Genomic DNA, 14,373 nt, shown 5'->3' with positions numbered 1-14,373 from the left:
TCAAAAGAGCCACATCTGGCTCCCGAGCCATAGGTTCCCTACCCCTGCTGTAGAGGGTCAGAGGAACCTGCAACAGGCCACAGCAGACTGATCAGTATAGCAAATCCATGCAATATGGAAGAAGTACTGCTCAGGCATAGATTGGACTGAGCCTTAAGGTGGCCACACACTATACAATATTTTAAATATCTTTTCAATTCAAGAATTGCAATCCATGTTTTTGACTGATTGTAACATTTCAAAAATCTGACCAATGTACCACACACATGTTCGATTTTTTCCCAATCATGAATAAAATAATTTAAACTAGGAAAAAAATGACTGGATCTGTACACCAAGTAATTGACAATCTACCACACACCATTCAATTTCATTTCATAAAAATTGATCAGAAAAATCCAACACTCCCAACCTTTTTTTTAAAAAAATAAAAATAAAAAAACAGGAAATTCGATCAGATTTCTTGAACGAATGGAAGAAAAAAAAAAGAAAAAAAAAGAAAAAAAAAAAAAGAAAAGAGCTTTCGATTTTTCAAGACAACCGATCGTATTGATCAAATTGGTGTAAAATTGGATCTTAATCGTATGGTTTGTAGCCACCTTTAGGCCTTGTACACACAATTTGACGTGTTCACTGTCTGAATAGACTGATGATTCAACAGCTTATAGTTTTTTTTTGTTTTTTTAAGAACAAAAGGGTCAAAATATTTTGACATTTAAAACTTTTACAATATCACTTGGCTTGCTGCTTCCTATCCATGTAGTAGAAGACAGACATTTTTATAGATGATATCTGGAAAAAAGGAGCGCTCTAAGTGCGTTACCAAGGTGGGACTTTATTGCGCATAAAAAGTGATTACTTACAGGATAGTAGATATAAAAACGCTTGTCAGCGGGTAGGCAACCCGTTACACTCCTCTGCGGCGAAGTTGCACGCGCCGTGGCCAGCAGCAGCGTGTCCGATGGAATCGGGGAGCTCGTCGACATGGGACGAGCTCCCTGATTCCATCGGACACGCTGCTGCTGGCCACGGCGCGTGCAACTCCGCCGCAGAGGAGTGTAACGGGTTGCCTACCCGCTGACAAGCGTTTTTATATCTACTATCCTGTAAGTAATCACTTTTTATGCGCAATAAAGTCCCACCTTGGTAACGCACTTAGAGCGCTCCTTTTTTCCAGATATCACATTGCATATTCCCTATATGGAGCAGCATTATTTGTGAATTCCTGGTGTGGACTAGAGAATTTCTGGATTTGACTGGTCTGGGTTTCCTGGAGTTGAAAGCGCAAGGAACACACACTTATTTTTATAGATGAGCCTAGTGCTTTTACAGGGATGTTCGACAGGCAAAGCTAAGTAGTGATCTGAATGCTTCTACTTACACAACTGGATGTTTCCTTACCTGGGGAAGTTCATTAGTGTAGGCACATGGCAGGAGAGGTGGAAAACTTTAGGACACTTTTCACAACACAGTAGCTCGCCCCCATTTTGACACACAGCACACCAGTCTTCATTAGGGTCATCCTCCTTCCCCCCACCACCACCACTTTCTGTCACACGATTGTGAGAGGTCCAAGCATTGGCTCGCTGGTAAGCACCGGCCTGCATAACATGTCGGTCTCCTGTGCTATCTGGCGTGTCCCTCCGGGGAGCCGCATCCAGTTTGGAAGCACGGTTTGCATTCCGATCAAGTAACATTGATGTTAAAATGCTGTTTCCTGAGTATTCAGGCTGGGGAGAAAAGACCACATGTCATTGCATATAGAAAGACTAACTATCTGAAAACAGCTACACAACCTTCATTTACAATTATTACACCAGTGGAATAACCCATATGCCTACCAGGTATATAAGCCGTGTACCACTACCCATTAAAGTGACATTCATGCTAACCTAGAAATAAAAACACACATATACAAGTAGATAAATACTAGTTCTACTTACAGAATAAATGTATTGCACTGTTCACATTATGATTCTTGTGAATTTTATAAAGGAAAAGCAGAGAATCCTATTCTAGACAGTTTCCATCTTGGTTAGCTTTGAATGAAGCTAATCCGGACAATTCCTCTCTCGCTCTTTTTCTCTTCATTACCCACCCTCCCGCTGAGGTCTATACTAGGAAGTGCAGTGTCTTATGTCATTAGAAGGAGGGGGAAATAAAGGGAACAGGAGGAATATATTAAAGATAAAAAGATCCCCCAGCATGCAACTGTTTGGCAGTGGCAATTAAAGGGCCATTGCTCCTAAGGTATGTTATAACGCCAAACCATAACAGCAGAAAAAGTTTAGAAAATTTTTAATGCAGGATTAGCATCTTTATCACTTAATAAACTCAGACCATTTGCTGTTGAAATTTGATTTTTATGGCGACAAACCCGGTTTAAGAAAAACATTTCTACTGACAATCATTTTTGTTTTTCTTTCTAAACACGATTGGCCAATTAGCTCAACTTACATTATGCGGACGCTGCTGCTGGCGTTGGTTCCCCTGCTTCACAACCACAACAGGATACTCAATGGATTCGCTCTCAGCATTGTTCTCTGGTTTGATCCTGATAGGCTCTAGTCGGACAATTGGAACTTTGTGTGTGGAATCTGCTCCACCGTTTGGCTTGCTGGAAGATCCAGAGCTGTGGAAAAATGAGGGTAAAACAAACCTATGAGCCATATTGTAGCACGGCCAACACAGTTTATATTATACATTCATAAACCGAGCGTATAAAACTTAGGATGCAATACTTCAGAACTGCTGTATATACCTAAAGGGGATTGCTGGCAGGAAAACAAATAGTGTCTTTGTATACCTTCAGAACAGTAGTTGGACCCAGGTAAATCTTTATTTTAAGCCCTTTAATTTTAGCCTTTTGGACATGACTGTCACGTCAAAAAGGCTGCTGCAGCGCACTCCCGCTCGCTTGCGTGCTCCCCGTTAGCCCGGAGATCAATAAATGGGAACACAGTTCCCATTCATGGATCCAAGTCTCCAGTAGAAAGACCGACAGCTTCTTACGAGCAGCTGCGGTGTTTCTGAACAAAAAAGAAAAATTATGTCCTTATACTTCCTGAAAGCAAGAGTGCTCGCTTACAATTTGGAATTTAAAAAAAATTACAATAAAACACAAAACAAAAAAAACCAAAACAACATAAATTGTTACCTAAGGGTCTGAACTTTTTTTTTTTTTTTTAATATGAATGTCAAGAGGGTATATTACTAATATTTTTTAAATGATAAAGCTTGTAAATAGTGATGGATGCAAAACTGAAAGAAATGCACCTTTATTTCCAAATAACATATTGGCGCCATACATTGTGACAGGGACATCATTTAAATGGTGTACTAACCGGGACAAATGGGCAAATAAAATGTGTGTGTTTTAATTATGGTAGCATGTATTATTTTAAAGCTACAATGGCCAAAAACTGAGAAATAATTTTTAAAAAAATTTCTCTTACTATTCCCGTTAAAATGCATTCAAAATAATTCTTAGGAAAATGTACCACCCAAAGAAAGCCTAATTGGTTGCAGGAAAAATAAGATCTAGATCATTTCATTGTAATAATTAGTGATAAAGTTATTGGCGAATGAATGGGAGGTGAAAATTGCTCAGATGCATAAGGTGAAAAACTGCTGAAGTGGTTAAGCCAGGTGCACATGCAGAACTGCAGGCATACATCACACCTACAGCTGTAGCAGGAAAGTCAGGAAAAAAGATCAGTAGGACGTGTCAGTACTGCACAGGTCCACTTTGTAATTTAGGGCTGCTGCCCTAAAACACAAATGGCCTTTTTTTGGTGTTTGATCTCAAGCATGGACTACCTAGTCTATGCTCTAGTAACTCTTACAATAACAGTCAGTTCTTGAAGGTAATGTTGGAAGCAGGAAAAATGTATGATACTTGGCACCATTGGCTCTGTTGGGACTCTTGAAACCCCCCCCCCTTATATAAATACTTTTTTTTTTAAAGCGAAAACTAATATGCTGGAGACCTCTTCCTACATTTCTGTTTCTCATACAAAGCATCTCAAAGGTGTTCTGGGAGTTCCCTATACTCTTCAGCGGTATGTTGAAACTTAAATCCTTTTTCCTCTTTAAAATAATGGTTATTTGACACACATATATAAAAAATAGTTTTTCACTTGTATTAAGTATTATTATAACAAATAGTTATAGGATGTGGTACCAGTTTGCGAGGAGCTAGACTAACTACAAAACATCTACAAGGTGTGAGGTGGATCAAAAGCCAGCACATCAGTCTATACACAGTATATACAGTCTATTTTAAGTCTATATACACCAGTATTTACTTATTTATTTCTGGTTGGACTTGATGGACAAATGTCTTATGTAACTATATGTAGTCAAATAACCACCTGCCTAATATTATATAGGGTCCCGATTGAGCTTTCATTGCAGGGCCTCTTTTGTGGTATCTGGCACCAAAGACATTATCAGCAGATCTTTTGTGAAGTAGGTCCTTTTAAAACAGCGCAGCAGATTTGGCCGCAGCTGGTGACACTGTAGGCCGTAATAGGAATTACAGTGAGTAACTTTGGCGCGTTCAGAAAATGGAGCTTAAGTTACTTTTAAAAACGATAGCTGGAAGTCGAATTACATCATTCCCCACCATCCATGTTGACCTGGAGGGGGATTAGTAACCAACGCCGCCGGGACTTGTGCAGGAGAAGAGTAAGCAGTTTACCGGCTTTATCCTGCACTCATGTCTCCCAGCGGCCAATTCATAGGTATACACTTCATGGACTGGACTTATTTTACCAGCGCACCTAACAGATAAAACTGGCTATTAGAAAAATGTTATTTATCAAACCAGGTCATCTTATTCTATTGCTCCAAGTTTCGGTACTGACACCCTTGAGAATGTTTTAGGCACTTTCAGAGCACTGCCATAGTTAATGTGTAGGATTAAACCAGGTGGTGTGGTTTCTGCTCCTTGTGCATTAAAAAGACTTGGACACCCACACCCCTTTTGCTGGTTCCCTAGTTTCCCTCTTTGGTTCACGTTTGGTAGGCATGAACCATATAATACAACTAGACCTTCTGTTTCAGAAATACTATGAAAGTCATCTAGCAATCAGATCCTTAATCTTTCTTATTTCCCTATCAGCAACCACGCGGAGAGGCTGCATTTGTCTCTGCAGATAAAATCAAGGTCAGAAATCTGAATGTTTGCAAAACTCTGGCAATGTATAGATTTGAACTCTTTATAAAAGTGGAATTTCACATAAAAGCAATTACCTTCCCCGACTGCCCGCGCTGGAGGCGCTTGAGGTACGCATAGGAGGATGGACGCCTGTCAAGAAAAACAAAAACAAACACTTTGATGTTACTTGTAATATCTTATGACAGAAAGAAAAAAAAAAGAAAAATCAGGAACACACAAAGCCTCGATTCAATAATCTCCTAAGATTTCTTACAGAAAGAGCCAACTTATCTGTAAAATATATTTTCATCCCCTACTAAATATAAAGTTCTCAAAATAGGTTGTATAAAATTTAAAGTGTACCTTATGCCTTTATGTAGCATGATATACATGTGCTTGTATCGTGCCAAAGCTACTTAGAACGTGGTGCTTCCAAGTTGCAAAAATTGCTTGCCAAGCAATGTGCATTGTTTCAAAGGAAAAAAAGTTTCAGCCTCCATATCTCTGTCACCTCAGGTTCCTTTTAAAGGGTCCTAAATCAACCTACAATATACCTCAAGTACATATAAGGTACAATCCTATTGCCTGTAAATGTAAAATATTCTTAAACCCCACCCAATCAGCAAAACTGCCGTGGGGGTGGGGTTTAAGGATATTTTAGATTTATGAGCAATAGGGTGAGAAGATTTTAATTTTTAAAAGCAGATTGTACCTTATATGTATAGTGTGCCTTCAATATATTAAAATTAAGCACTTATCAGTAATGCAATGTACGGGTATTAGTGATTTTGTTTCTGTTTTAAATAGAAACATTTCAGTGTTGCTGTCTTCCTTACAAAAAATAAGAAATGAGCTGACTCTAGTTCATAAATCAGCATTTGATTATCTCATCTCATCATAATAAGAGCATAGAGGCAATTTACACTTGTACAAGCAGCAAAGGTTATGTCAAAGCACATTATTCAATCAGCAACCATACACATTGGGGGTGATGAGCCAGTTTCTTCAAGGGAAGGTTCAGGGTGGCTGTTAAAAAAATAAAAATGCCCATCCACTTACCTGGGGCTTCCTCCAGCCCGTGGCAGCCAGGACGTGCCCTCGGCGCCGCTCCGCAGGCTCCCGGTCCCCTCCGGTGGACGACCCGACCTGGCCAGGCCGGCTGCCAGGTCGGGCTCTTCTGCGTTTCAAAATGCGCCTCACGGGGGCGCGCTGACGTCATCGGACGTCCTCCGGGCTGTATTGCGCAGGCGCAGAACTACGGGCTGGAGGAAGCCCCAGGTAAGTGGATGGGCATTTTTATTTTTTTAACAGCCACCCTGAACCTTCCCTTTAAAGGACCACTATCACGAAATTTCTAAAAAAAAAAAACTAAAAAAAGATTTATTCCGGAAAGAATGCTATTAGAAGACTAGAAGGGATAGCGAAGGGTTAAGAATTAGTTAAAAAATAAATCACTGTGCTGTTTACACATTCATGGTAGAGTAAATGTGAGAGCTCTTCTGACGGACAGCTATTATACCTTCTACTATCATTCCAGAATTTTTTTTTTTTTTTTTTTTTTATTTAGAAACTTCACGATAGTGGTCCTTTGAAACAATGTTAAAGGGACTCCGAGCAGTGCAGAAACAATGGAAAGATGCATATCATTTTAAAGCTCTCTTTCTCCTCTTTCCAATGATATATAAACCACCACCCTACGTCTTTTAGTTTTCGCTATTTTCGCGATTGAAATTGCCGCGACCGCGATTTCGATCGCGAAAATAGAGAAAACTAAAAGGTGTAGGGCAACGATTTAGGTGTCGTCAGAAAGAGGAGAAAGAGAGCTTTAAAATGATATCCATCAAGCCATAGTTATATTGTATTACACAGGCCGACACTTTCCCCAGTGTCAGCAGCTCCATTCTGCTGAATGCAGCTGCTGACTTTGACAAAAAGTCGCCCTGTGTAATACAATATAACTATGGCTTGATGGATATCATTTTAAAGCTCTCTTTCTCCTCTTTCTGACGACACCTAAATCTTCGCCCTATGCCTTTTAGTTTTCTCTATTTTCGCGATCGAAATAGCGGCCGCTGCAATTTCAATCGCGAAAATAGCGAAAACTAAAAGGCGTAGGGCGGCGATTTATATATCATTGGAAAGAGGAGAAAGAGAGCTTTAAAATGATATGCATCTTTCCATAGTTTCTGCACTGCTCGGAGTCCCTTTAAAAATAATAATTATTCCTTTAATTCTCTAAGCATACAGCATTTTCAACCATTTTAAATGAAGAACATTTAAAGGAATACTATCGATTCACATATTTTTTTCAATTGACACAGGAATTGTTTGGGAAGTGCTGCTACTTGTGCATACATTTTAGTAGCAACTTCTTTGTTTACGGTTATCAAAATACATTCAAAGTTTACTGACTGACTGAGTCATGAGGAGAGGGGAAATTCCCCTCACACTTGATCAGTTATCTCTAGGTGTAGCTCTGTGTGTGACAGAGAAGAGAGCTCCCAACAGCTGCAGCTTTCTGTGTCCTGTGTTTCTGACAGTGTCTAAAGAGAGCAGAGGAAATAGTCACAGCTTTTTAATACTGTTTTTGCTTTCAGAGTTTGATATGTTTGATATTTGCTTTCTGTAGTCCGATATGCAACTCTGGCTGTGCATTGAAGCAGACACCCCTTCTGCAATTGATTTGTCCCAATATAGCTAAATCCTACCCTCAATAAATTACAGCTTTTGCCTCTGATATTTAACATGAAAAGTAGGAAAAGGTTTACACAGCTACTTAGACATTATTTGCACACTGTCATTTTAGAACACTTGGGTATCGATCGTATTCCTTTAAGTATAAGTTTACGAACACTACACATTTGTAGCAGACAAGGATAAAAAGGTAAATATAATTCCTAGTCCATGCCAAGTCCAATCACACATTATAGAGTTTGGCTTTAACCACTTTGCGTCCAGACCTTGTTTTGCCCTTATGGACCAGAGCAATTCTGACGCTTTAGCCATGTCCCTATTTAATCAGCAATAACTATCACTACTTCCGACACCAAAATGATCTATATGTCTTTTTCAAAACAAACCATTTTCATTGGTGTGTATTTTGTCCCAAGAAACATTTTGTTTTCTACACATTTTAATGGGAAAAGAAAAAAAATGAAAAATGCACTCAGTTTTTACCAATTCCAGCTTAAAAGTAAAAAGTGCTACAGTACATAAAAACCATGCCACCAGTATTATGTCCTGATGTGTCCTCAATATCAGCCCCCCCACAGTATAGCCAGATGTGTCCCCCTGCATTTGCCTTCCCCCAGAATAGACAGATGCACCTCCATGATTAGCGCCCCTCATTATAGCCCCCCAGTATAGCCAGATGTACCCCAAGGATTAGTCCCCCCCCCATTATAGCCAGATGTGCCCCCAGTATTAGGTTGCCCCCCCCCCCCCCCCCCCCCCCGGGTAACCAGATGTGCCCCTTTATAAGATTCTTCCCCTCTCCCCGAATATCAGGGATCCAGCTGGATGACACCATCAAGCCGGAACCCGGATATTTGGCATCACGGCGCTGCGTACACAGCGGTGAATTGAGGCTCCAGCTGCAGGATGGTCGCAGGAACAAGGCAAGGTGAGTGATTTGGCCACAGAGGGGGAGAGAGATGAACAATCACTGCAGTTGTATACTGCGTGATCGTTCTCTAATTGGCTTAAGGGGAACATGCTCCCTTTCACCAATTAGTATTGCAGCTCAAAGTACCGGGAAGCGCGCATGGGAAACAGCTGTGCTGCACGGGCAAATCATCTAGCTATGTCCTAGTGGCTTTGATGAAGTCACAGAGGACGTAGATATACTGTAGGTCTGGGAAAAGTGGTTAATAGGATAATGCTGTAGCTTCAGCATGTACCATATAGTGCCATATGTTAGGGCCTTACAAAGGCAAAACTATTGCAGTAGGTGTACTGTGAACCTGTAGTGCCCGCTATATCCAAACAATGATGAGAATTGTCACCTTGTGAGGCCCAGAACAGCAGCTTTTTGGTTACGTACCTAATGGAGATGGCACAGAAGAATTTGGAGACTGAACCGTTCGATGTGACATCATTCTCTGATGGTGAATGTCCATCCCTCCATCTTTCCGCATTATTTTGTCCACCATGACGTTATCTGTGCTATCAATCTGAAAGAGATCAATAACCAATTAATCTTTGTGTTTTCCTGGCTGTATATTATATAGCGCAGATGAACAAAGGATGCAACACACCACACCAGGGGCTGAGGAAGGTGCCAACGTGCCGTACTTACATCAGGGATAGGCGGCAGGTTGAAGGAGTTGGCAGCCGATGACACCAGCTCAATGACCGGAGAGGGGAAGACCTTTCCATCTCCTCCGGCCACGCTAGTGATGGTTGGGCTGGATGGCGTGGAGGTATTGCCCAGAGTTTGGTTCCCAGCCACTTGCCACTTCATAGGATAAAACAGAGAAGATTTACTATACCACAACACTACGTGAGCTGAACAACTCACAATAACCAGCGTAATTTCTTTACTAACATAGCCTGTTACAAGAGAACTCCACCCATCATTATTCGACAGTAAAGATGAAGTAGTGTGTACATATGTGCAACTTGCATATCCAATCTAGTGACTGACTAGATGTAGTTGCTGAGTGATGGTGTCCCAGTCATTGATCACACACCAGCTGTACTGTCTGTGGGGTCTTTGAAATCTAATTAGTTGTCCAACTACAGAGTAACTGTTCAAAAAGTTGATAACCTAAAAACCATAAACCAAAGTGTATTGGGTGATTGAACCCTGCTTCCTTAACCCTTTAGATTAAGCCATGGCCATAGGGCAGGTAGACCTACCCCTGCACTCACCTCAAATCACATTCCTAAATGGTAGGCTTTTTTTTTTTTCTTTTTTTTTACTACCTCTTGGCTTAGAACACGGTAGAGCAGAAATAGAGCCTGTGAAGTTTTACTGCTATTCGTGTTCCTACTTGGAAGATTTACCCCACTTTCTGTGCATATAATCTGTGTCAGCACAGAAAGATGATCAGAAAAAGAGTTGAGAATAAATCTCACAATGGTTTTTCTGACCTGCTGAGGGTATACACAGTGGGTTTTCACTTTCCTGTGGGTGGGTTTCATTCCATTTTGTCTATATCTCCTAATCAGCAGTTAAAGGGACTCCGAGCAGTGCAGAAACTATGGAAAGATGCATATCATTTTAAAGCTCTCTTTCTCCTCTTTCCAATGATATATAAACCACCGCCCTACGCCTTTTAGTTTTCACTATTTTCGCGAAATTGCCGCGGCGAAAATAGAGAAAACTAAAAGGCGTAGGGCGACGATTTAGGGGTCGTCAGAAAGAGGAGAAAGAGAGCTTTAAAATGATATCCATCTTTCCATAGTTACATTGTATTACACAGGGCGACTTTTTCTCAAAGTCAGCAGCTCCATTCATCACTCAAACTCACTCTTATCACGCAAACGGCAGTCTGTACACACGCCCGATTTAGCGGGCGAACGACTGAACGACGGGTCGTTCAAACGACCCGTCGTTCGCAAAAACGGACGTGTGTATGGGCCTTAAGCCTGACTTGGTTGTGAATAAAGGCACATTGCTGTCTGAAACACATCAGCCATTGTCTGTTCAGCAAACTGTCAGGACCATGGTTACGCTATCACACTGTGGGAGGGGTTTCACCATAATATCAGCCATACAGACCTCCCTCACGAAAAGGTAAAGATTTCTGGTGAGAAAGGGGGTATCAGCTGCTGGTTGGATAGTCTCAGAGGCTGTGAGGTGTTGGTACAGACAACATCGGCACTGACTGCACACAGCACTGGGGTGGGGGACATGGGTAATTAAGTTAATGGACAGCTCAAGTGACATGCAACATGAGGAGATAAACATGTACAGATAGTACCTATTCCACTTACAATTTGGGGTTCCAGGAAAATCCTGTTTAAGTGTAGATTTACAGATATAGGTTATCTCAGTTTATTTTTACTTCAGCTTCTGGCAGGGAACATACTTGACCGTTTTGGTTATCTGCACAGAAAAACTGAGAACTCATATTAATCAATGGGCTATTTTAAGGTGGCCATACACTGGTCGATTTGCCATCAGATCGACCAACATAGATCTCTCTCTGATCGAATCTGATCAGAGAGGGATCGTATGGCTGCCTTTACTGCAAACAGATTGTGATCGGTTTCATGCTGAAATCAATTCACAATCTGTGGAGCTGCCTACGCCCCCCCCCCACACACACACACTACCTGATCCAGTCGACACAAGTACCCCGGTCTCCGCTGTCTTCTTCTCTGAGTTTCGGACCGGCTGGCTTCACTTCCTGTCTGGGGAAGTTTAAACAGTAGAGGGCGCTCTACTGTTTAAATTTCCTTCCGGGACAGGATGTAGCCAGCCGGAACCCAGCGGAGAAGAGACAGCGGAGACCAGGGGACTTGTGCCGGACGGATCAGGTAATGCATTGCCGCTAGCGTCGGCCATTCCAACGCCGCTATCGTAGCACTCCCGACCCGCCAGCGATCGAGGGGAATCTTCCGTACGGACGGGAATCATCGGAAATCGATAGTTCGGTCAGCGTTTGCGTGGCGATTTCACAGCCGATTCGATCACAGTAAACGAATCGGTTGTATATCGGCGGGAAAATCGGTAAGTGTATGGGCTCCTTTACACTTAATATGTTCGTGCACAGAAAAAAAAAACCTGACATTTTGCATGATGACTCTGCACATTTTGTCAGTTTTCTGTATCAATTACATCAGCTGCTGTGAAAAAAACATGCGTGTTTTCCTGCAATAGAAACACACTTGGTGTGCAAAAAAAGTACACAGAAAAACACGTGCAGAAAACTGAAAGACAGGTGTGTTCCCTGACTCACTAACATTTTTTGCAAAATTTCAGGCGTTGGTTAAAGGGAATGTCCAAGCAAATTAAAAAAAATGAGTTTCACTTACCTGGGGCTTCTACCAGCCCCATGCAGCCATCCTGTGCCCTCGTAGTCACTCACTGCTGCTCCAGTCCCCCGCTGGCAGCTTGCCGGTATCGGAGGTCGGCGGACGCATTGCGTACATTTTTACTAATTCCCGCTAGTGCGGGAACATTAACACAAATCTTTCCGCATTACTGGTTCAATGCGTAAAAATTCCACCAGCGGGAATGCGTAAAAATGTACGCAATGCGTCCCGTCGACCTCCGATATCGGCAAGCTGCCAGCGGGGGACTGGAGCAGCAGTGAGTGACTACTTAGGGCACAGGATGGCTGCATGGGGCTGGTAGAAGCCCCAGGTAAGTGAAACTCATTTTTTTAATTTGCTTGAACCTTCCCTTTAAAGGGAACCGGAGGTGAGAAGGATATGGAGGCGGACATGTTTATTTCCTTTTACAAAAATGCACATTGTCTGGATGTCCTGCTGATCCTCTGCCTCTAGTACTTTAAAGAACAAGCGACACCCATGCTAACCTAGAAATAAAAAAAACACATACTGTATATAAGTAGATAAATACTACTTCTACTTACATACCAGATGTATTGTGCTATCCACATAATGATTCCTGTGAATTTTACAAAGGAAAAGCAGAAAATCCTATTCTAGGCAGCGGCCATCTTGCCAAGCTAATGCGGACATCATATCCACCCTGACTCATGTTTCCCCCCTCCTTTCTCTTGCTCATTGTGTATTCATTAGCTGCCCTCCTCCCAGTATCTTTTTTTTATTTACACATCCAATCCCTGAGTCACCTCAGCCTTGCTTGTAAACACAAGTGATCAGCTAGGCAGGGAAATAAATGGAAGAGGAGGAATATATTATAGATAAAAATAACTACCAGCATTCAACTTTTTGGCACTGTTTGGCACTAGGGCCAGTGCTCCTATAGTATGTAATAACTCCAAACCATAACAGCAAAAAAAAAGTTTTGAATGCAGAATTAGCATCTTTATAACTTAATACACTCAGACCAGTTGCTGTTGAAATTTGATTTTTATGGTGACAATACCGCTTTAAGCAATGGATTATAAACAAGAATGCATGTCAGAGGTTTATGACAAATCTGACAAGATTAGCTGCATGCTTGTTTCAGGTGTGCGATCTAGACCCTACTGACAAAGATCAGCAGGACTGCCAGGCAACTGGTATTGTTTAAAAGGAAATACACATGGCAGCTTCCATAGGTCTCACACCTTGTGTTCCTCTTAAAAGTATACTTCTTTAAATTTCACATATTTGTACTTCATGAATAAATCAAATCAAGCACTTCCCTATATATACCAAGGGTGCGTACACACATGCAATTATGATTGGCCAATCATTGACCAGTTATAATCAAGCACTTCCCTATATACACCAAGGGTGCGTACACACATGTAATGATGATTGGCCAATCATTGACCAGTTATACCACCTCCATGTACTATGAGGGTTTACCTACACAACCTGCTCATAGTATTTAATATCTATTGACTACATGAAGGTGGTAAAATTGGTCAGCGATTGGCCAATCATAATTGAAAGTTTGTACCAGGCTTAATTCAGCAATCAACTTCCAGGCACTGTGTGCCAAAATGGCAGCATACAGGCCTTACCTGCTTCATGGTGTGCTGGGGCACATACGCCACTCTGACAGGATTAGGCCCAACCCCTCTTCTGGGCATGTTTTGAATGTGCATATCCTGTGGCGGAGGGACATTGTGCGGATACCGCATCGGCTGGCCAGATATCAACATGCCATTGGCTCGTGGATTCATATTCTGGATGTTCACAAAACGCTGAACCTGCTAGATAATACAGAAACAAAGCTAGAATTACAATTCACATCTTTTTTTTGTTTGCCATTGTGAAGAACACATGATGGTATACTACAGAGGACTTAGATTACACTGAACAGCTTTCTTTAAGCAGACCATACACTACATACTTTTTTTTTTTTTTGCTCAATTAGACAAAAACATCTAATTGAGCAAAAATAGTTTTTGCCCCATCAGCACTGCGAACAACATTACGTGATCTGCAAGGCCGGTTCTTGGTGCTGTCGATCGCAGCTTGATTATAATGTTAGTTGCAGAGCCGATCGTATTGTGTATGGCTGGCTTTACTCTGGTAACTGATTAAGAAAACTATTGTTTCCAGTTTGGCAGTGATTACATTTCATGGCCTTTATACTTTCAGCAAATTGTTGTTCACAA

At 41.5% G+C, this 14,373-nt stretch overlaps 1 protein-coding gene across 3 annotated transcripts in view; it reads right to left on the bottom strand.

Annotated features, from left to right (window-relative positions):
* LOC137564039 (transcription intermediary factor 1-alpha-like) overlaps window positions 1-14,373 on the bottom strand; it is a 149,462-nt gene that overhangs the window by 15,607 nt on the left and 119,482 nt on the right. The window contains exons 10-15 of one of the 3 annotated variants that reach the window (XM_068277335.1): window positions 13,774-13,962; window positions 9,459-9,617; window positions 9,204-9,333; window positions 5,257-5,311; window positions 2,458-2,632; window positions 1,402-1,730 (exon numbers count right to left, since the gene is read on the bottom strand). In XM_068277335.1, coding sequence (XP_068133436.1) covers window positions 1,402-1,730; window positions 2,458-2,632; window positions 5,257-5,311; window positions 9,204-9,333; window positions 9,459-9,617; window positions 13,774-13,962 — 1,037 coding nt within the window. Of the gene's footprint in view, window positions 1-1,401; window positions 1,731-2,457; window positions 2,633-5,256; window positions 5,312-9,203; window positions 9,334-9,458; window positions 9,618-13,773; window positions 13,966-14,373 lie in introns of all 3 variants that reach the window. The other 2 variants (XM_068277334.1, XM_068277336.1) reach the window with 2 other exon arrangements.

The sequence above is a fragment of the Hyperolius riggenbachi genome, chromosome 3, assembly GCF_040937935.1.
Source record: "Hyperolius riggenbachi isolate aHypRig1 chromosome 3, aHypRig1.pri, whole genome shotgun sequence".
NCBI lineage: Eukaryota > Metazoa > Chordata > Amphibia > Anura > Hyperoliidae > Hyperolius > Hyperolius riggenbachi.
This window is presented reverse-complemented; position numbering and strand designations above follow the sequence as displayed.